This window comes from Pan troglodytes, chromosome 5, assembly GCF_028858775.2.
Source record: "Pan troglodytes isolate AG18354 chromosome 5, NHGRI_mPanTro3-v2.0_pri, whole genome shotgun sequence".
In the NCBI taxonomy this organism is placed as follows: Eukaryota; Metazoa; Chordata; class Mammalia; order Primates; family Hominidae; genus Pan; species Pan troglodytes.
Window position 1 is genome coordinate 179900631 of NC_072403.2, and position 23076 is coordinate 179923706.

The 23076-nt window shown below is 36.9% G+C and overlaps 1 protein-coding gene across 37 annotated transcripts in view; it reads left to right on the forward strand.

Moving 5' to 3' along the window:
• The window catches only part of AFDN (afadin, adherens junction formation factor), a 145978-nt gene that overhangs the window by 28213 nt on the left and 94689 nt on the right, over positions 1-23076 (forward strand). For 26 of the 37 annotated variants that reach the window (XM_016956646.4, XM_016956632.3, XM_016956636.3 and 23 more), the window contains exons 2-5: positions 11029-11224; positions 16854-16969; positions 18686-18849; positions 21812-21972. In XM_016956646.4, the coding sequence (XP_016812135.3) occupies positions 11029-11224; positions 16854-16969; positions 18686-18849; positions 21812-21972 (637 nt within the window). The remainder of the gene's footprint in view (positions 1-11028; positions 11225-16853; positions 16970-18685; positions 18850-21811; positions 21973-23076) is intronic. The other 11 variants (XM_016956633.3, XM_063813684.1, XM_063813686.1 and 8 more) reach the window with 3 other exon arrangements.

Consider the following 23076-nt stretch of genomic DNA (forward strand, 5'->3'; position numbering starts at 1 on the left):
GTTACTTGTCTTGGTACTTTACCTATTGTGTGCTTTTTGAATTTTTTGTGGTATCAAAGTTTTACATTGTCAAACTTATTAACATTTCTTTAATTGACTTTGGATTTCAAGTCATGGTTAGGAAGCTTTTCTTATTTCTAAGTTTTCATGGAGTTTATCCATTTTTTCTTGTACTTGTGTTGTTTCTTTTTTGTATCCCTTGACCATTTGAAATTTATCTTAATGTACAGTGTGATGTATAGATCCAGTTTTCTCTTTGCCGTCTGTCTGTCTGTCCCAACACATTTATGAAGAACTTCGTCTTTTCCACACTGATTTGAGACCCACCTAAAAGTCTAGACTTTTTCTTTCATTTATGTCAAGGTGGTGTTTTAAATAGAGATTTTTATAGTTTTTTTAAACATCTAGTAGGCTGACCCTTCATATTTATAATTCTTCTTTTCCTGGATTGCTCTGAATTTCTTGCTTATTTTCCTCATAGGAAATAAAATCTTTTAAATTAGCTTGTTTAGTTCCAGGAAAAAAAGGAAAACCCAACAAAACCATTGTATTTTTAGTTCCTATTTTCTTAAATTTATAAATTAAGCGTGTAACTTGAATTTTTTCAGAAGAAAATAAGCAAAAGGTTTTGTTAATATTACAAGAGAAATTCTGTTTTGAAAAACAAACTGTTCAATGATGATATTCAGTGTAATTTGACTTCAAATTTGTCTTCATGTCCTTGATAACTATAATTTTTTGTTGAAATTGAGTTTAGTTGACACAGTTTTCAAGGTATTCTAGTTTACTTAAGTATTTGAAGTGACATGGAATTCATAAATTAATCTTTTTTAAAACTATTAAAATGAATACAGTTGTGATAAATTGTTTTTCGTGTCCTTGACAATACTGATCTAGTTAATTGGACAGTTGAACTACTGGTTGAAATGAGCCAAGTTGTCTCCTGCCTCCAGGAGTACGTTGGCAAATGTCTTCTTTCTTAAAATATTTTTAAAAATTATATATCAGAAGATAAGTTTAATCTTACAAAACGAAGTAGTAAGTCTGGCCACATTACTTAGTGAAAAAAGTAGGTGAGTTCAGAATCCACTCTGCATTACTGACCAAAAGTTAAGTCTTTGTGAATTGAACTTATTCTTGCAGTTTGGTCAGGTCTGGTCACTTTTCTTATTTAATTTAAAATGAGGATTCCCCCCTTAGCTAGCATTCATTGACTTTGAGAGTACTAGAACAGCCTGGTTTATTCTAGACGGTAGGAAGATAGCTTATAGCTTTAACAACTGTGGTTGACTTTTCTCGGAGCTGAAATAACATCAGGAATTTTAGACTCCATTGGTCACAGCTTCACCAAATAGTGACCTGAATGTTTAGACAAGAGCCTGTATTATTTAAACCTCCGGATTGTAGTGGATAATACAACACTTTTAGGGTAAAATTCTGCCTTAAGCAAATTGTGTTCACTTGTGATGCATCATTACTTTTCTGAGAAATGATAAGTCATAGTACAGTAGTCCCACCTATCCACTGGTTCACTTTCTGAGGTTACAGTTAGCCAGGATCAACTGTGGTCAGAACATACGAAATGGAAAATCCAAAAATAAACAACTAATATGTTTCGAATTGCACGACAGTTTAAATAGTGTGATGAAACCTCTGGCTGTCCAGCTATGTTCCACCCGGGATGTGAATCATCCCTTTGTCTATCATCTCCATGCTGTATATGCCTGTTAGTCACTTATAGCTGCCTCATTTATCAGATAGACTGTTGCGCTGTCACAGAACTTGTGTTCAAGTAACGCTTATTTTACTTAAAGGCCACAAAATGCAAGAGGGGTGATGCTGACATATTGTTATACCTGTTCTAATTTATTATTGTTAATCTCTTACTGTGCTTAATTTATAAACTTTATTATAGCTTTGTATGTATAGGGGGAAAAAACCTGTAGTATATATAGAGCTTTGTACTAGTTGCCATAGCAGACGTCCAGTGGGGTGGGGGGGGTCTTGGAACATGTTCCCTACAGATAAGGGGGAACTACTATACACATTATGGTTGGAAGGCTTTGAACTAGAAAAGTGAAGTATAATTCTTTATGTGCACATACTCTTAGGTACTATTAAATTGGTAATTAAGTCTTGGCCTACTCTAATTTACTATAGTATTTGGCTAGAAATTGGATAATTCACTCTTTTATAGAAAGAACTATAGGTCACTGGATAGCCATGTATTTGAAGAAAGTAACATACTGATGAAATATGTAGTGCCTACTGTACTGTGCTAGGTGCTTTTGTGCATATACTGTCTCATTTAATTCTCCACCGTAGCATGGAGAAGTTGGTACTGTTATCTCCATTTTATACAAGAGGTATCAGGCTGAATACCAAACAAGGCTAAAACAGAAACTTTCAGTTTGTGAAAAAGGAGTGTTTTAGTGTCATATATATCAAGTAGTAGTTTAACCAAATATATTTATTTAGCCTGTTTTATGTTTGAGGGAAATTGGGTGCATAAAAAGGACTATTTATGAGCTTTTGTACATATTTATAAAATTGCATAGTTTTCTTGTCACATATGATGGCATATATTTATATATCTTAATGGATAATTTTTGAAGCATCACTTTGTAAGATGTTTACTACACAGTAAAAAGTTTAAAAGCAATGTTAACCTCGTTATTTATACTCACACTGTAAAAAACTGAACTGTTCATGGAAATGTTTGCTATGATTACGGTAAGATGGAAGAGGAAAGTATCTTGAGGCTTAAAAGCTGTGTAATTCCATTCGTAGGAACCAGCATGGCTTACTAAATACAGTGTTGTCATTTCCTGTGAAAGAGAGAGGGAGAGATAGGATGAGGGTGGGGATAGTTGATATTAGAGAGTGAGAGAGAGGGTTACCAGGTTTGTAGTTCAGGGAAGTGCCTTAGTCATAATGTATCTGGACTATATCAAGGACTTCAATAATGTTTTTCACCACGTTATTGTGTTTAAGGACTGGATCTAAAATAATTAGATGAAGTAGAAACCAGTTGATTAGTTGTACTCAAAGACTGTTTAACAGATTTTTGCCAAGCAGGAGAAATGTTACTTGGTAAACTAACATGAAAATGACTTGGGAATTTTAATTTTACTGGAAACTCTTATGAATCAACAATATTATGTGGTCACTAAAAAGCTAGTTTAATCTTAAGTTGCATTAATTACAGGTATAGCATGTAGAAGTTGTGTACTTACTGCTGGTCAGACCACATCTGGAGTTCTGTGATCAACTCCAAGAACTCTTTTAGGCTAGGAGGGTGGAACATGAGGAGATTCAGAGGGGAACTGATCAATATAGGGCGTGGATTTTAAATTATGTCACAGGAAGGAGAACAGTTGAAGAAACTAGAATTAGAACATCATTCTGAAGAGGTTCTGACTTGTTCTGAATCCATGGTTTTCAGCTGGGACAATTTTGTTCCCCCAGGGGCCATGTAAAAGTGTCTGGAGACATTTTTGGTTATTACACCTGAGGGTGTGATGCTACTGGTACCTCCTGCACAGAGGCCAGGATGCTCACAACGTCTCACAATATGCAGGACAGCCCCCATAAGAATGATTCAGCCCTGAATGTCAGTAGTGCTGAGGTTGAGAAACCCCTTTCTCAATCTAAACTGGTTTAACTGTGATCCATAGTAAGAAAAAAAATTGTATTTTGCCTTGCAGCCCAGGATGTACACAGGAATAACTGAATTTAAAATTTCGTGAGATAGTGTTTGCCCTGTTTTCTTACCCCAGAGTGCATTGTACCTGGTAGAAATCATCTGCCCTGATCCATTTCATGTATAAATAGAAAAAAAATGATGATCAAGAAGCCCTGGTTTGAATATAGGTCTAAATGATACCAGTGGGTAAAACTAAGCCCAGTCGATCAAGCTGTGTGAGAAAGATTTTGCTTTAAATAAAAGGCAGGACTTTCTAGCTAACTGTCTATACCAAGAAAGAATATATTGCTTGGCTAGATAGTTCCCTGTCACTAGATTTTTTTCAGGGGGTTCTTAAGTTGAAGTCTGTGAGTATCATTCATGGGGCCTTTGAACTTGGATGAGAGGGGGATTACATTTGTATTTCCAATAAATACATCCTTATTAACGATAATATAGCATTTTCTTCACTCATGAGTTTATTATACTCATTACTTCAAAATCCGAGCTGTATGAACCTGAACCAACTGTAGATCTTATGTAATATGTTAATAAAGAAGCACTTATATTACTACATTATAGGTTTTACAGATATTTTAGTTACATTTTAATGTAGTCCTTTGAGAACCAACTCATAGCCTTCACTAGATGTCCAAACAGTGCATGGCAAAATCAGTTATACCCCTAGACTAGATAGTTGGCTTTAGGGTTCTGTGTTAGGTACATGTGTACGAATATAGTATTTAAAGATTACGATTGAGTTATAAACATAATCTTTAATCACAGATGTGATAATTGCTTTTTTGTCATGAGGGTTTAAAATGTTTTTAATTGATTATCTTTCAAATTTCCAGTGTATGTCTGTGTGGGTAGTTATTTAAAACTAGTTAAAAATTTTTAAGAGTACTGTAGGGAAAACTTTCACTTTTTGATCCCCTTTCCATAATGCTGACTAAGAGTTTGGGTAGATTTCTAATTCCAGTGAAGTCCAGCAGCAGAGCACTGATTTCACTTGCTTTGAAAGTTGGCAGGGTTATGGCTTACAAATGTGTAGCTGCTGTGAGCAGATGATTGTTAAGTAGATAATGTTGGCAGTTATAACTGGGGCAATTTAAAAAGTATGTTGGCTTGTTGGTTTTCACAGCAGGCTGTGTTTTCTGGCAGAGAATTTTGTTTTATTTATAACATTTAGGTGTTTGGGTACTGGATGGATTTTTGTTAGAGTTCATAAAAAGGGAGATCTGTGCAATCGTGTGCTTTCTCTCTGTTTTGTTAGTTTTCTTAAGTCCAGAAATATTTTGTTCTTTGCTTGGAAGATGACCTTTTCCCACTTTCAGTGAACTTGGTCTTTCTCAGATTTGGTGAATAAGCATTAAGATGTACTTCTAGTACAGTGGTTGGTTCACATTACACAGTTGTGCATTGCTGTGTGTTAAGCTTATGCCTTTATTTTCAGACAAAAATTTAACGAAGTCATTTGATTTTAAAGACCACATGTACACATGAAGGTGTAAATTCTTTTTCTAGAATTGGATTGTGTTTGCTAAGTTGCTCTCAGTTGCTTATTTGCCAGTTTACATTGCCAGCAACAGAATAATAGTGCCCTGTGTAAGTCCATACTTTACTGTGCTCATTTTATAAATGAGGAAACCAAGGTTAAAGACAAAGCAAATTGATTGAATTTCTAGAGAAAATTATTTTGTGGTCGGGAACGTCAGAAAATTCTAAGGTAATGGAATTAGTGCTAATAGAAAACTGGGTTTCTAGGAGCTTTATAGGAATGAGGAGTGGGAGGAAAGGGCTAGGAAGACGGTTTCTTGGGAATGAATCCAGTGGAAAGAATGTTAGCCTGGTGAAGAAATTTTATGGCCGTTCTTTTTTTTTTTTTTTTCTTTTTCAATTGCTTCCAGGTATATTATTTGTCTTGTAAAAATTTTAGGTAATGAAATGTATTTCATTTCAAATAGTGTTCTTGAAGTATTAGTATTTAAAAATAGTGTTCATAGAAAAGATTTCAAAAGCCCATATTCAAATATTTCTTCTATCCTCTACCTAAAGCTGTTAGTTAACACCTTAATGTTAAGTAGGTCAAATGGCTATTGCCGCCAGGTTGTTTTGTGTACTAGCAACTGGTGTGTGTTGAAGGCACAGCTGTATTTTTTTTAACCTTTGCACATATTTTGTAGACACCAGCCTAAGAAATAAATTGGTTGTGTGCATGTGTAATAAAGTGGACAGTCCGTCAGTTTCCTCCATGGGGAGTAGGAATTGATGATCTGTTTGAAGTTAGCATTGTTTTGCTACTGGCTAGGACATGGGTTTCGTCTAAGTGCTAACCATAGAAGAAAAGTAAATTGTGCATGGTTGACCTATTTAAGTTTTAGAAAGAATGATTCTGATTAGCTTTATCAAAAGGAGGTTTAGGGTTGTCCTGGTGAATTTCTGCTGGCTTGGAGAATACAGCCAGTTGATTGTCAGTTTTATTAATGAAATACTGATATTTAAAAGAAAATCTCCGCCTTTAATTCTTTATTTCTTGTATTGACTCTAATAATTTCACAGTGTAGCTTGGTTTTGTTATTGTTGTTTTTTTTTTAGTTTTGGATCATTGTATTCTTTTGATAAGCATGAAAAGAATTTTGTTTTGGAGTTGACCTAAAGCAGTTTTTCTGTTTCAGTAATCATTGGTGATAATATTTCTCAGGGAAAAGTGTGTATCAAGGTAAATATTTACCAAACAAACTTGTTTTCCTGGCAGGAGAAATAACCATTAAGGAACGGAAATGTGATTATTATATTTTTTCCTTCCCTTTGAATTAAATTATTGAGACATACTGAGATGAGCATTGTACGCTGACTGTACTGATGAAGTGATCATAGGCAGTTATTATCTTACCTATTCTAAATCGAAACTTCTTTCTGAAAACATGCTGCTTGCAAGTAAGCTCTTCATTTAGGTATTAAGTACCTATAGCAATGCTTTTTTTTTTTTTTTTTTTTTTTAAGAAACCTTTGTCTTTGTAAGATTATAACTAGGTTGGCTGCAACATATTAGACTATTAATTCTGCCCTTGAGACTTTATGGCTGTTTATTATAAATTTAAGTTTTGCTTTCCAGCATTCTTATCAATTGAGAACAGACAACCACAGCTGGCAGAATTAGATCTTGTTATTGGGCATCTTGACTCATATTTGTTTTTATTGTTATATGCAGAGCATTGTATTGGATCCTGAGGGAGGACCTAGAACAGTGAATAAAAGAGGTTTCCTTGTCCCAGAAAAGCTATATTCTAGTGGGAGAGACTGTAAAGAAGAAAACTTCTCATTGTTGAGCACTTACCTGTGTGTGAGGTAGCATGAGTTGCTTTATATATTTTGTTTAATCCTCAAAACAAGCTTGTTTTCATTTTATAAAGTGGAGATTTGAGTTCACATAGACTTTAAATAACTCACTCAAGGATGTGGCTGTCATGTTGAAATGTGAACCTGTTCATGTCCTGTTGCAGCCCCCCAGATGTTTCCGCTGCACTGTAGGACAGACAGATGTCTAGACGTGGTGGATGAGGTTGATTAGGCACTGTGTGGGGCGTGAGCTGCCTCGGAGTCCCTCGTGAGCAGTAAGAATACTTGTATTTGAATGCCAGGCCTGTCTAGGTAGGTGATGGTCTCAAGTCACCAACAATTTCTTTCTCTCATTTAACCATTCATTCATTTGTTTCTTCTGGAACTTTTCTTGTACCTGTTGTAAGATCAGAGAAAAATAATTAGTGTCAAACTCCCAGCAGAGCATGGTGATGTAGGCAGGTCTGGGGCCAGTTAATGCTGGCTGTACCTCAGCCCTGCTGCTGGGCAAGCTAGGTGTTGGTGGTCAGTGTACTTCTTTGGACCTCCCCTCCTCTCCCCTCCCTTCATACCCAGTTTTCAGGTTTAGGAACTTGATTTTATCCATTTGACTAGTTTTGATAAGATTCTGTGGAATTATTCACACCAGCCAAACATGATTGGCAAAATAATTGAGCAGAATGTTAATCTGTTTATTAAGGGAATATTCTGGGAACAGGTATTAATACATTCTTGTGTGATGTCAAACTAAATTAATATTTATTAACATGTAGTGCACATGAAATGTAATAAAACCTAGTTTTCATAGGCTTTATTTAGGCTTGGTAGAACCTGGAACATTGTTTCCAGGAATACTCTTACTTTTCTATACACAGGAATGCTACTGCTTGATGAGGACACCAGTATCTCCTTACTCCCTTGGGTTTCTTTTTTTTCTCTCTTTGATCTCTTAACATTTTATGTAAGGTAAGTAGCTGGGCCACATTGGTAATAAAGATTTTATGTTTGCAGTTTCCTTTTTTACAGTGAAGGGCAGTAATTTATATGTAAGGAATTTTCATGAAGATGGCTAAGTGGATTCTCCTCTTTTCCCTGTTTGTCTTTATCAGCTCATTCTGGATTCTTTCCTTTGTGTTGCTGATGTTAATGGGCATTCCCTCTCACCCTTGCCAGCCACAGATGATGCTTCTGTTTTTCTTTTGGTTCTTTAATATCTGGTAATTTGGAAGTATTTGTTGGCAATTCTCAGGGAAACTGGTGCTTTTGTATTTCTTGTCATCCTTTGGTACATCTGGCCTGTTTTATTCTGATCACAACTAATGTAAAACTGTTTTGTTAGCAAAATGATTGAGTACTATGGAGATTAATTGCTTTTTTGCTTTAACTTCTTGTATAAGGGTGAGCCTTTGGAGAAGCCTGGGGGTAGTTTTGCCAATGAATATTTTAGAGACTATTAGGTTTAGTATAAAGATGGTTTCAGGGTGGTAGTGTGAAAGTATCGGAATCCTGGAATAAAAATACAGCTCCCATGATAAAATCTTAAATTTATACAGCTAAATTTGTATAGAAATTTTTGTTTTCTAAAGTGCCATTTTAGGAGTCCGTGGAAGGGGGTAGCGGCAGATGCTTGAATGATTCCAAGAGGTACAGCCAGCAGATGTGGGGAGAACGGAGGTGAAGGGAAGCTGGGGAGACAGTGCATAGGACGTGGTCAGCACAGTACCTGGCACATAGGCGGTGAGCGTGGCCTGTCATTAATATTACCTAAGACTCACAGGTTTATAGTGTAGGAGCATGTTTCGCATGCATTTTTAGTTATAAAGGTTTGGTTTTTTTTTTTTTTTAGATGAAGTCTTGCTCTGTCACCCAGGCTGGAGTGCAGTGGCGCGATCTTGGCTCACTGCAACCTCCACCTCCCGAGTTCAAGCAGTTCTCCTGCCTCAGCCTCCTGAGTAGCTGAGATTACAGGTGCCTGCCACCACGCCCAGCTAATTTTTGTATTTTTTGTAGAGACAGGGTTCCACCATCTTGGTCAGGCTGGTCTCGAACTCCTGATCTCAGGTGATCCGCCCACCTCGGCCTCCCGAAGTGCTGGGATTACAGGCATGGGCCACCGTGCCCGGCAGTTATAAAGGTTTTAGGGTTGCCAGACTAACATAGAGATGGACATGTTTAAAAGGATGTCAGGTTTGCTTTGTTTGTTACTTGACCCAGACCAGACTAAGAGGTTGTTGATAGAATTTCTGAGAGACAGCAGGACTCCTACTCATGTAGCTCCCATTTTGCCAACTCTTTAAGCTTTCTCAGGTCTTGCACCCAAAACTATGGCCCTCCTTTACTCCAGAATCTATGGGTAAGTGTTGTTTCTGAACATACATGCTCATTTGTTTTGTATTTTCTCTTGGTATAGTGGGTAACAAGACACCCTGAGCAAGCACTGTAAAGTTTCAGGGCTAGAAATGTGCCTTACTGTCTCATTTTTTTGTTTTGATTTTCATAAGTTTGTATAGTTGTTAACCCTGTTCTAATACAGGTTAAGTGTCTCTAACTTGAAAACCTGAAATATGACATGCTCCAAAATCTGAAATGTTTTGAGCGCCAACATGACACTCAAAGGAGAAGTGCATATTGCAGCATTTCAGATTTCAGATTCTCAGATCAGACATGCTGAAGTGTATCATGCAAATATTCCAAAATCTGCAAATACTCAAAATTCAAAATAGTTCTGGTTCCAAGCATTTTGAATAAGGTATTCTCAACCTGTATCCCATTTCTCCTATTTTTCTTCAAATAAGTACTTCTTAGTTCATACTTATTAGTCAAAAAGAGGCTAGTGGATTGGGGAAAAGTAAAGAAAGGCTTCATTCAGTGTGATGGGCTTTGAGGACCAAATGGTTTGACTTTTGAGAACATGAAAGCCATTGCAAAATGTAAAGCCAAGGAATGATGTGTTGTGACTTAGTTTGAACAGGACTTTGGTTGGATTCTGGGTGTATTTTGATGGATCAGATGTGGAACCAAGGATGACTTTAGTTGAACAACTGAATCTTTAATCTTGCTTGAGACAGTAAAAGTGACCTAGGAGTTAGAAATATTCTCTGGAATTTTTGTTGGGAGTTGTGCTTTTTCTGTGTGCAAGGAAATAATGGGAAAGGACATCCCACAGTTGTGAGTGTCAGCCCACATTGCAGTAGATGATACCTGTGGAGGGGATACCTTTGGCTGGAATTCCAATGTGCTTTTTCTCTAGAGGTAAGATTTTGAGACAAATCTAAAATGCGTTCATTGATTATGGGCAAGTAGTTCATTTAGAAAATTAGTTACAACTATTAGGTTGGTGCAAAAGTACTTGTGCTTTTTGCCATTGAAAATAATGGCAAAACCCACAATTTTGCACCAACATAATATATTCTTCAAAAATTAAGAGTTTTCATTTATTCACATTAATGGTTGGGACCAACATTTCCCTCTTGCTTTTTAAAAGGAACTTGTTCATTTAGGCTTTTGACCCTTGGAGCTGGAAAGGGACCTCACGGGCAGTACAGGCACGGACTTTGGAGTCTGGTGGATCTGGGTCTTAACTCTGGATCTGCCACATACCAGCTCGAGCACCGAACTCAACTCTATGAGTTTGGACAACTAGATCTTGAAATAGGGTTAAATCATAGTATCTGTTGAGCTGCATTCTTATAAATATTGAGTGTCATGGTGTGCCTACCACTTGCCAAGGACCAATAGATGTTAGCTGTTGATAACATCATCTATTTGACAGCCATTATTTCATACGTGAGACAGGTGAGGCAAAGAGAAATTGTTAGTAACTTGTTCAAAGTCAGAAATGAAACTTGAAGACTAAAAACCCATCTCTCTACGTTAGTCTCAGATGTTTATGATGAAGCATTTTTTTAAAAAGTGAACAGACTTTCTCATTTATTATTACAAAAAGTGAATCCTTTTCAGAATGTTGTTTTCCAAAAATGTACCATTTTGTTTTCTTTTAGGATTTGGAGTTCCATGGAGTGATGAGATTTTATTTTCAAGATAAAGCTGCTGGAAACTTTGCAACAAAATGTATTCGGGTCTCTAGTACTGCCACCACTCAAGATGTAATCGAAACGCTCGCGGAGAAATTTCGACCTGATATGCGAATGCTGTCGTCTCCCAAGTATTCACTCTATGAAGTGCATGTCAGCGGAGGTCAGTGTATACAGGAAGGGTTTGCTAGAGGCGTGACCTGACCTGTGAAGAGACAGCTTGTCCAGGGTCATTGTGGTCATGTCAGGTTTACTGCTCGTCTCCATCTTTCTTCTCTTTTGGTGGGTAGGAGAGTAGCTGGCAGGCTGAGAAAACTGTTTTATGTCTGGGAAGTGTTCTTATAAATCCCGGCACATGTATCTGTTGGAAGTTAGAATGAATATATTAATTTTGCATATGCTTATTTCTCCAAAGATAAGTAGCGTTACATTTATCCAACATATCTGGGTGTCACATACATTGTGTAGTATGCTACCTGCTTTTTGAGAATGTTTTATGTGGCTCTTATGTAGAGATTATAATATTATAATTGTAACACAGTTAAATATTATATGGGTATGAGTCATCAATCTTGCTGTAATATTTTTGCCTTCTGAAACAATACATTTTCATTATTCTTTGGGAATAATTTAGGGTATGTATCTTAAGGAAACCTCCTTATGTATTTAGTAATTTCTGCTTGTATTAACATTAGAAATTTCTGAAAATATCTTATATAGCAATATCAAATGACAACTAAAATTAGACTGATTAAGAAATGTGGAAATTTAGGTAAGTGCCATGGCTTATGCCTGTAATCCTGACACTTTGGGAGGCTGAGGTGGGAAGATTGCTTGAGGCAACATAGTGAGACCCGTCTCCACAAAAAAATAAAAAAAAAAGTTAGCTGGGCATGATGGCACATGCCTGTAGTCCCAGCTACTTGGGAGGCTGAGGCAGGAGGATCACTTGAGCTCAGGAGTTTGAGGCTTCAGTGAGCTAGGATCGTGCCACTGCACTCCACCCTGGGTGACAGAGTGAGACCTTGTCTCTAAAAAAATTAATAAAATGAAATGTAGAAATTTTAAAATTTTTTCATTGGTGTTTTGGAAATGTTGAGTAACCTGTTTTAATAAAATACAGATTACAGTTGGTGCAGCAAATAAAGGATTTATGTATAGCACAAACCTAATTTGAATACCTCTTTTAAGTTCCATCCACAGATCTTTTTTGAACCTTTTTTTTTTTTTTTTACTCAAAAAATACATATGAAAATAGACTAAAGTGTTGGTAGTATGTGGGATTTTCAGGTGTGACTAAATCCTTTTTCCCTCAGTATTATGTAAGTCAGGCCATTTTGTTGTTGTTGTTGTTTATTTACTTTTTTTCTTAAGGTTATCATCTTCATCATTAATGCCAAAACTAAATTTAACAATAGAGGGTGTTCTCAATTTTGAGTGATTTTTCTGAAGCTGAGTTTTTCCTTTACCTTAGAATTTTTGTAAATAGGTTACAAAGAAGAATAAAATCTCTCTCACTTCCACCTTTTTTTCTTTTTAGTCTGTGCTGTTCAGTTAGTTGAATACTGTTGAGTGTGAAGTCTTTGAATAATATGTAAGATTGGAGTTTGAGGTCTAAAAATTGGATGAATTTGATTTTTTAAAGAAAAGGGCGAAAACAAAAAGATGGTTAAAGAAGAAGGAAATAGTGTCTTCCCCACTCCCTCAGGTACCCTTCCACACCTTTGGGCTTAAAGTGCTGGGTTTTTTTCACCAGTGCCTCAGGTATGAGGAAAGCCCTAGCATGCAGGTTCTCAGTCTTTTCTGGGTTACAGAAACCTTAGCGTCTCAGTAATTTTTTAATAATGGCACCGCTAGGCCAGAGGAAATACCTAATAGTCCGTTTCATTAAGTAGTTAGATTCAGACAGGTTTAGTAAGTGTTTAACAGTGAACAGTTAGGTAGATGTTTGAAAAATAGTACACATAAAATGATGGAAAACTGAAGCTTTCATTTTATTCTTAATCACAGCTGCTGTCTGCTGGGACAGTTGTGCCTCTTGGGCCTTTCCGAGCTCCTCAGACCCTGGGAGCCCTGACTTCTTGTCCATGTTGATTTTCAGAGAGTACTGCTTGTTTATTACAGCGTTACGGAAAACCCAGCTTTGTATGTATGTGATGCCGACAGAAGAGACGCTGTGCAGTTTGCTGTGGTCCAGCAGCCACCCGAACCAGTTCTTTTGGTGTCTGGCACATGGACCTTGTTTCTCTTGAATATTTAAATGCTCCTCAGTGCCCTGGGGTCACCTCAGCACGTTTGCATACCGCAGCCCTAGTGAGCTAAAGCCCCAGCCCCAAACCTTCAGCCACCAGGGAAGCTCTGCATCTATTCTTTTTATATAGTCCAAGTCTTTGTGTGAATTCAGTAGGAAACATAAAAAAGGATCATGCTACTTTAAAAATGTGAATGAAACCACTAAGGCAGAAGAGATCTTAAATGCGTAAAGATACAGTAGGACCCAGTTCCCTCTTTACCTTCAGTGCCTACTCACACGTGCTTTAGAATATCTCAGCCCTCTTCTTGCTTTACTTTTATGATGTATACATAATTGTTAATGGTAGTTTTCTAAAAGTTGCACTCTGAAGGATTTTCATCTAGTAAAAATTTTGCAACGAGAACGATTTGGTAATTTTGGTTTATGGAAGGAATTCAGACTTACTGTTCTATCCCTAATTTTTACTGTGGTTTTAACTTCTTATATTTTCAGTTGATAAAATAATTATCCAAAATTTTTTATTTCTGTATTTTGATAACTAGCATTTCTATTGTTTCCATTACGGACTAATTCTTTTTTTTTTTTTTTTTGAGACAGAGTCTCATTCTGTCGCCCAGGCTGGAGTGCAGTGGCATGATCTTGACTCACGGCAACCTCCGCCTCCCGGGTTCACGCGATTCTCCTGCCTCAGCCTCCTGAGTAGCTGGGATTACAGGCGCACACCACCACACCTGGCCAATTTTTTGTGTATTTTTAGTAGAGACAGGGTTTCACTGTATTGGCCAGACTGGTCTTGAACGCCTGACCTTGTGATCCACCTGCCTCGGCCTCCCAAAGTGCTTTGATTACAGGCGTGAGTCACCGCGCCTGGCTACATGATAATTCTTTAGCTAGTCTCATGGCCTCCTATTTTTACCAGCCTCCTTTTAGCATATCCTGTATATAATTACCTGGATAATCTTTGTCAACACTATTAGTAGTACTGTCAATATCATCGTTGTTGTCATCATTATGGTGTCATTTTTTATGGGGAGGGTGGTGGTAAACTATTGCTCATTTAAAATTTAAATTTTTGGCATAGCATTGAAAGTGCTTTTTCAAATTAATAGTTCTCTTCCCCTGCGTGAGGCTGTAGTAAGACCCTTGTGCCCTCACCATGCTGTTACTGCCTCTCTTTCTGACAGTTTTCTGGAACAACCTATGCTTATCCTTTCCTTCAAGGGCTGACCTGGTCATATAGTCTCTGGGCATCTTTTCGTTGAATAACCTAACCAAAGTGATCGTTTGTACTGCCTCACCTAGTGTTTTTATTGTAATATATTATTACTAATACAGCAAAGTACTGTTTTCCAGAGATAGTATCTGTAAAAGGCCCCTTAGAAAAACACATTTAAAACTAGGATCAAAGCTGAATGTGGTAGCATGTACCGATAGTCACAGCTACTCAAGAGGCTGAGGTTGGAGGGCTACTTAAAATCAGGAGTTTGAGATCAGCCTGGGCAACATAGTAAGACCCTCATCTGGAATCAAATTTTATAGTAAATGGTGACAGCATTTGGAGACCTTTGTTAGAAAAACAAAGTGTATCTCATATTTATCATTTATTGCTTCAAATATGGACTAATTGAAAAAACAAAGACTTAATCTTGGGTTGTCTTTCTTGACTTTCTGTGTGACTGTTGGGGTGTGATTATGAAGAGCACTTTGAGTTTAGGACTTGAACCAGTATTTCTCAGAACGTCTTCCAGTCCTTGGAAAATCACATCTTTCTCTTGCAAGGAGTCTATATTATCATCATCCTTATCAGTTGTCTCTTTAGTTATTAATTGGTCTGTCTGATCCTCATTTATCATTGGCCAAGTTTGTGCTTGATGGAGTTTTTACTATCACTTTCATCAGCATTGTGCAATCTTTTTTTTTTTTTTTCTTTTTTTTTTTTTGAGACAGGGTCTCACTTTGTCACCCAGAGTGGAGTGCAGTGGTGCCATCACAGTTCACTGTGGCCTCAACCTCTTGGACTCAAGTGATTCTCCCACCTCAGCCCTCCAAGCAGCTGGGACTGCAAGCACACACCACCACACCCGGCTAATTTCTTCTTCTTCTTTTTTTTTTTTCTGTGGAAATCGGATCTCGCCATGTTGCCCAGGCTGGTCTCAAACTCTTGAGCTCAATCGATCTATCCACCTTGGCCTCCCAAAGTGCTGGTATTATAGGTGTGAGTCCAGCCAGCATCGTGCAGTCTTGTCCTTTTCTGCAAAGTATGGCAGTTTGCAGTTTGTGTGACAGGGCACTGTCATATGCATTCTGACTGTGAGGTGATGTGACTGATGGGGTGCTGGGCAGTGGGCAGAGCTGGACAGGGAGTGATGTTTGGATAGGGAGTCAGTGATTTTATTTTATGGTGAATTTTACTTTCCTTACTCAACTCCGAAAGTGCTGGGTCTTGTGTTACTGATATTCAGGTTACAGAGCATTCCTGTAACAGATGTTTCTGAAAGAGGCATTTCTAAAAAAACTAAAATTCTGCCAAATTGTACACTAAAAGGTAGGGACTTTAAGATAAAGAAAGATTTGGGTAGGTCACTCAATACCTGTTTAAATTTGTAGCAATGGCTCAAAGAACAGTTGAAGGTTTGAGCAGAGTGAATGGATTTCTCCGAGCGAAAGGAGAATTCCTGGGGAATGTAGCCTGACTTGTGTGTGGGGCTTGCAGCCTCAAATCTGTTGCCAGCTCCTGCTTCCTTAGTCTTCTCCAGCCTAGGATGGGTGTCTTGGCCAGTAGGAGCAGGTCCATCCTTCAGTGCCGCCTTTTTTCCACAGCTTCCAGCGACTGTAGGCCTCTGTGAGGTGGTCAGGCTGTGTGAGGCTCTCACGGAGACCCTCCATGGAGTACCATGTTCCTGATAAGTGTGCCTGGGAGGCTTGCTAATGAAAGAAGTAATATACCAAACATAATACTTTACATAAGAAAAGTGATGGTAACTTTATGGTGGAAGGAGAGGTAAGTGTTGAAGTGGGCAAATTTTGGAGACAAGGATCAGATGCACAGAGATAGGAAGAATAGTGCAGTCATCACTTCCAAGACTGGTGAGGGCTGCTGCCATCACTTTGTGTGGGGTATAACATTAATGTGATGAGAACAATCTCATAGAATCAGTGGAACTTGTGTGTGGTATTAACATTATGTCCTTATTTTCCAGTTGCAGATGAGATAATTTGATTTACAGAAATAAGCTTTTAGCAAAAACCATGTATACTTTTTTTCTTATTTCATGTATATTTCTCTTATTTTCCCAGTTAGATCTAAATGAGGGAATTGCCTCTGTTCAGTGTCTGGCACTGGATATGTGGCAATAAACATACAGTAGCAACAAAATGTTGAATTAATTAAAACAAATGATTTTACATTTTGAACAATACATTTCAGTCTGCAAGTAGGTGCTTTGTCTATAAAATTAAATGTATATCAGAATGCTTGTATTAGCTAGTTCTATGAAATAACCATAGCTTATTCTTTTTTTCATTTCATGTTTTGAAGAAGAAAGAAGATTGGATATAGATGAGAAACCTCTAGTTGTACAACTGAATTGGAACAAAGATGATCGGGAAGGCAGATTTGTTCTTAAGAATGAGAATGACGCCATTCCTCCTAAGGTAGGAACCCTCAGTATTTTGTGCCGGTCTTGGTCCAGGGCCAGGTCTGACTGATAAACAGGAGACTGATGTTTTGTTACAGGAGTTCCTTCTGTTTTTTGCTTCTCTTTATAAACCCTTTTACCCTCCTCCCAGAAAATAATTTCAAAGAAGCCTTTTTCTCCCTACTTTATCCTTTATCTCAACTAGTAATTCCAGATATTGTTTCTCACCTTTTCAAAGAATATTTATGTAAACTCATTACTGTGAGATTTAATGATCAGGTGATCAGCTGCAGTTATTTTTTTTTTCCAAAATATAAAATCAGAATAGTTCTAATAAGGATCAAAAGGGAAAATAATGCTTTTATATCTATTTGTGAACTTTTAGATGCAACTTTGGTCATTTAAAACATTTTCATTATGTGCAGGGTTAGGAATTAGTAAACTTTCTTGAATGATGGAATAGAGTGATTCTACAACTTCCTAGGTGGTAGGATATCTGGAATTCTGTGCTGCTATGTTTTATTTTGTGCTAAATCAAGTGGCATCTTACACAAGAATTCATTATGGACAAGTGATAGCAAATGCAAAGGTTAAGAATATTTTTATGAAAAATCTTCCATTTCATTCCCCCCCGCCCCGCCCCCCAACAGATTGGGAAAAGGCTGTCGTTAATCACTTTTAGCAGCAGAAATTTTTTATTTTGTGTGATGTCACTGTTCCATGTTGAAGAGTCATGGAGATGTACAAAATGTATTGACCTTATTTGTTACTGTGCTTAGTGATGTGTCATATTTGCAGCAAATACAAAAAAAGTTAAGAATGCATGTCCATTGTTTTGCTATACATGTTTTATTTCATTTCTGCTCCACAATTTCAGCAGATGCTCTTTCATTCTGTATATTTTGCTATGGACCACAGACCCTCATTGACATGTATTGGAACTCCTAAGACCAGTGCAGTGCTCCAAGTATCTATGAATCAAATGGCAGTGTTCACATGCTTTTCTCCCATAACTTATAAAGCAGAAGGTAGTTTTCTTTCCCATCACAATAGCCATTCTTTTCCTTATTTTTCATAGTTATTTTCTTATTAAGTTATCTGTAAAAATAATGCATCTCTGTCATCTGCTAGCAGGCCATTGTTCGAGGTTAAAATACAAATTAAGAAGAAGCAAGCAAATAAATCAGATCTGGAAACGAAGTTAGAGATTTTTGCACAAACATAATACTTACAACAGTTTCATAAAAGCCAATTTATTATAGCTACTCTTAACAATTCCTTTAAAGTTAAAAACTACTATAGGCGATTTGTCTATAATTCACTCTTTGTTTTTATAATTTTGTTAGGTTTCTTTTATTCAAGTTACTTTATGTAAATTACTTGGAGTTTTATTTACTGAAAATCAGATTTCATCATTTCTCCCCCAGTTTTCTAACTGGCTTTGATTTTTGTTTCTTAGCTTGCTTGCTTGCTAGTTTTTAAATGAGGTAAAATATAGATTCGGTGAGACGCACAGATCTTGAGTGTGCAGTTCAATTGATTTTGATAAATACACCCATGTAACTGCCAGCTGAATCAAGATGAAGACCATTCTCATTACTCCAGACCTTCCTGTGTTTCAGTAGCTTTGTTCACATGTTCGGCAGCATGTGAGATGAAGTTACCTAAGCCGTAGGCAATTTTATGTGATTCTGTATAGTAGTCAATATGGTGATAATGTTACTTTCATCAGAAGGCTCAAAGTAATGGACCTGAAAAGCAGGAAAAAGAAGGGGTTATCCAGAACTTCAAGAGAACTCTCTCAAAGAAAGAAAAGAAGGAAAAAAAGAAGAGAGAAAAAGAGGCATTGCGACAGGCATCTGATAAAGATGATAGACCTTTCCAAGGGGAGGATGTGTAAGTCAGTTTTGGAAATGTTCCCCTTTCTTTGTGCTCCAAATCAGATGTTTTTGTTGCACCAAAATTGTTAAATTTTCAGATAAATTATGAAAAGGATGAGTATCAGTCAGGAAATGTGTTTGGGTCTACTCCCAGCTCTTCTGTGTGGAGGGAGGATAGAGGGTCTTACCTAAGCAGGGTTCATTGCTGGCAGTGCCTGTCTTGCTGTGCTTGGGAAGAATCTCTGCACCCACAGTCTTGCTAGTCTTAAATAAGCAAACTCTAGTTAACATTATTATTTTTCTTTTTCATCTTCAGCTGGGTTTTTTCCTCATTTCTGTGGTTTTGGCCATGAGGCAGCAGTTGTCTCATATGTACCTCAGATACACTTAATGCCTAGTCAGAGGCTGACAAGGTGAAAAGCAGGTTTTCCCTTTTAAGCTTCAGGTCACCATCTAGTTCCCTCCACTCCCACCTCCCATTTCTTATTGTGTCACACCAGTTCCATTGTAGATGGTTACCTATTTTAAGTGTTTGAGGATCTGACACAGAGCTGAGGGAATAAGTTAAATCATTGCATTTTTACTATAACAGAGTCATTGGGAGAAACTAGACTTTCCCCTTAATGTGGAGTTTCTAGTTCCTGTTTTCACCCTCAGCAGTTTTTGGTTTTTTAGTTAGTGCATTTGGTTATCATATGCCTGTTCTTAGGCAGCTTGCTGTTGCCTTGGTCTTGACTACATGGTATTCTATACATTACTTTTCCGTAATCAAATAATGTATACTCTTTTTAGAAAGTCAGAATACATAGATTTGCCAAAAAGGGTGAAGAACGTAAAGAACTCACCTGTCATCACATGAACCCAGAGAGAATCATAATCTAGTTTGTTTTTTCTCTATAAATGTTTCTATTTCATATACTTGTCTGGAGAGGCTTTAAACAGAAATGTAACCACGGTTTCTTCAACTGGATTTTCACTTGATATTTTTTCCACTAAGATGTTTATATTTCACAAAAACATTTTTAAATGATTATACAGTATTATATAGTTCTTCCATAATTTATGTAACTAGTCCATTTTTGGTGTACTTATAGATTGTTCATAGTGGTTCTTTGTTTTGTTTTTAAATAAATGTTCCAGTGAATATCCTTGTTATACGACTTAGGGAACTCATCTGATTATTTTCTTAGAGTGCATTCTAGAAGAATGGTTGGGTGACAGGGTTCAGATACTCATGTGTTCTGAACCCATCGGCAGACTGCCCCGTACTGTCATGGAGCCCAGGAGACTTCTCTTTTCCTTACACCTGCAACTCTTAGGTGTCACAGAACAGTATATTATCTCTACAGTATATAATACCTTCCATAAATTGAATTTGTTATTAATAAGGCAACATCTTTCCACATATTTATTAACCATTTATATTCTTTTGTTGGAGTGGCCTGTCCAAGGCTTTTTCCCATTTTAAAATTGATTCTAAGTGTCCTGTATGTATTGAGGATATTAACCATTTGTCAGTGAATAAGGTATACTTTAAAGTGGAATTTGAGCCTATTTTGTGTTGCATCAAAAGGGGGTTTAGATATAAATCTACTAGACAGTGATGCCTATGTAATCACTTGAGTCTAGTATTACATAATAAGACTCTATTAAATGCAGTTATGCAAGAGAAAAAAATGTACAAAGATACGTTGCTCATACATGAAAAAAAATCAAAGAAAAGGAGAGTTTAAAACTTAGGCTAGGTTCATGCCTGTAGCCTCAGCTAGTCAGGAAGCTAAGGTGGGAGGATTGCTTGATCCTGGGAAATAGAGGTTGCAGTGAGCAATGACTGTGCCACTGCACTCCAGCCTGGACTACATAGCGAGACCCTGTCTCAAAATAAACCAAAACAAACCAAAAGCTTCTACTTTATGACTCGCTCTATTTATCATCTTGTTTATGGGGTGATAAATTATTTAACTTAAAATGAGTTAAGTTGTTCAACTTGATTAAAAGCTTGACTATTTTTAATTAAATTATTTTTTATGATTAAAAATTGTGTCTTTAAAGTATGTTTACCAAAATTTAGTTAAGTATGTCAGTTACTTAGTATTGTTTTCAGCTCATCATTCTGTACATTTGACTTCTTCACAGAAACTGTTGGAGCAATTAATTCTTTTTGAAAATTTAACTTCAAGAAAGTTAATGCTTTTAAATCTTTTAGGTGTTAAAAAAAAATCATTCCATTCAATTAATTTGGGCTTTTCAAAATTTGCTATAATTTTTTTTTTTTTGAGATGAAGTTTTGCTCTTGTTGCCCAGGCTGGAATGCAGTGGCACAATCTTGGCTCACTGCAACCTCCGCCTCCTGAGTTCAAGTGATTCTCCTGCCTCAGCCTCCCAAGTAACTGGGATTACAGGCATTTGCCACCACGCTCGGCTAATTTTGTATTTTTAGTAGAGACGGGGTTTCTCCATGTTGGTCAGGCTGGTCTCCAACTCCCGACCTCAGATTATCCACCCACATCAGCCTCCCAAAGTGTTGGGATTATAGGCATGAGCCATCATGCCCAGCCTAAATTTACTGTAATGTTAAGACAGATTTTTGCAAAATTAAGTATTCAGTCCTATATTTCTTTCTTGTGGTTGGAAGGTCATGGTAAAATATTGGTCTGTTTTAGGGTAACACTGGTGGAAGTTACTGAAATGTATAATCAATATATTTTTCTTTTAACATTATTCATGAATAAACTCACTATTAATGTAAACTTTTAATGATAGATGTCTGCTTAGTTCAATATATTAGTTTGTGTTGAGAGAAACTATATTCTTTATCATATAGTAATTAGCATGTGGTAAATAGTACGTAACAGACCTCTTAGGTACAGATGTAGCCAAATAGCACCTGCCATTTTGATTTTTGTGCGGTTGCAATGTGTCTATTTCTAATAAGAAAACAGTGTTTAAAATATTTTTGGTATTTTTTTTTCTTACAGTGAAAATTCTCGACTGGCTGCTGAGGTTTACAAAGACATGCCGGAAACCAGCTTTACTCGAACCATTTCTAATCCTGAGGTGGTTATGAAACGACGGAGGCAGCAAAAATTGGAAAAGAGAATGCAGGAATTTCGGAGCTCAGATGGGCGGCCTGATTCAGGTACAACTTGGTATTTTTTCTCTGTTCTACCTGTTACAAAGAGCATTGTTTAATTACACTGTACGTGCGTGAGACTTGCTTTAACTAAAGCAATGGGTGGTGTAACCTTTTCATAACAAATGTGTACCATATACTTCTGGTACAAAATCAGCCTACCCTATGTACAAGAGTCCTGTTCACATAGGGATATGTTTAGTTTCATACTTTTCCCCAATACAGCTCTTAAAAAAAAAAATTAGAAAATTTCAAGTATATACAAAAAAAGAGAAAGATAGAATAAACTCCCGTGTACGTATCACTGAGGTTTCTTCTGTTCTCCAAAATACGTTGCCTCCATTCTCAAACTATTATTGGGAAGCAAATCCCTAACTTCTCATTCTTTCAACTATAAATATTTTGGTATATTTTCCTGAAGGATAAAGATTCCTTAAAAACAAAACAAAATATAACCATAGTATCATTATCATATATAAAATAATTGATAATAATTCCTTAATACTATCAAATAACTAGTCATTGTTTAAATTTTCCTGATTGCCTCAGATGATTTTTCTGTTTGAGATGGGATCTAAATGAGACGTAACACATTGAATGCATGGTCACTTGCTTCTGCATCCATCGCAGACACTGCTCAGGACTCTATTTCTCCTGAGCATATTTCAGCCTAGTGTCCAGACAGCCACCATCTGGGGGGAACGTTGGCCCACCCTAGTGTTAGTGCTTATTTTGACCCTTAGCACCCTATAACTGAGTCGTAATTAACATATTTCACAGGACTTGTAGTGCCAGTGATTCAAAAAAGATCTCAGAGAGTACGGGACTTCTTGGTTCCATAAATATTCTAATAGATTACATTTGAGACCCAAGTGATTCTTTGTTTATATATATTTTGTCTTGTTCTGTCAAGAATTTGAAATAATTTCTAAATATATGCACCAAAAAAGACAAAATAAGGAGTCTGAAAGAAAATACAAAGAAGAACAGTAGTAAAAATTTTTTAAAAGACAAGAGGAATGCTAAGAAATGGCTACATGTGCTAACCACATACCAGACCTGAGGGCACTTTGTATGCCGTAAGAAGGAGTTTGACATTATTACTGAAAT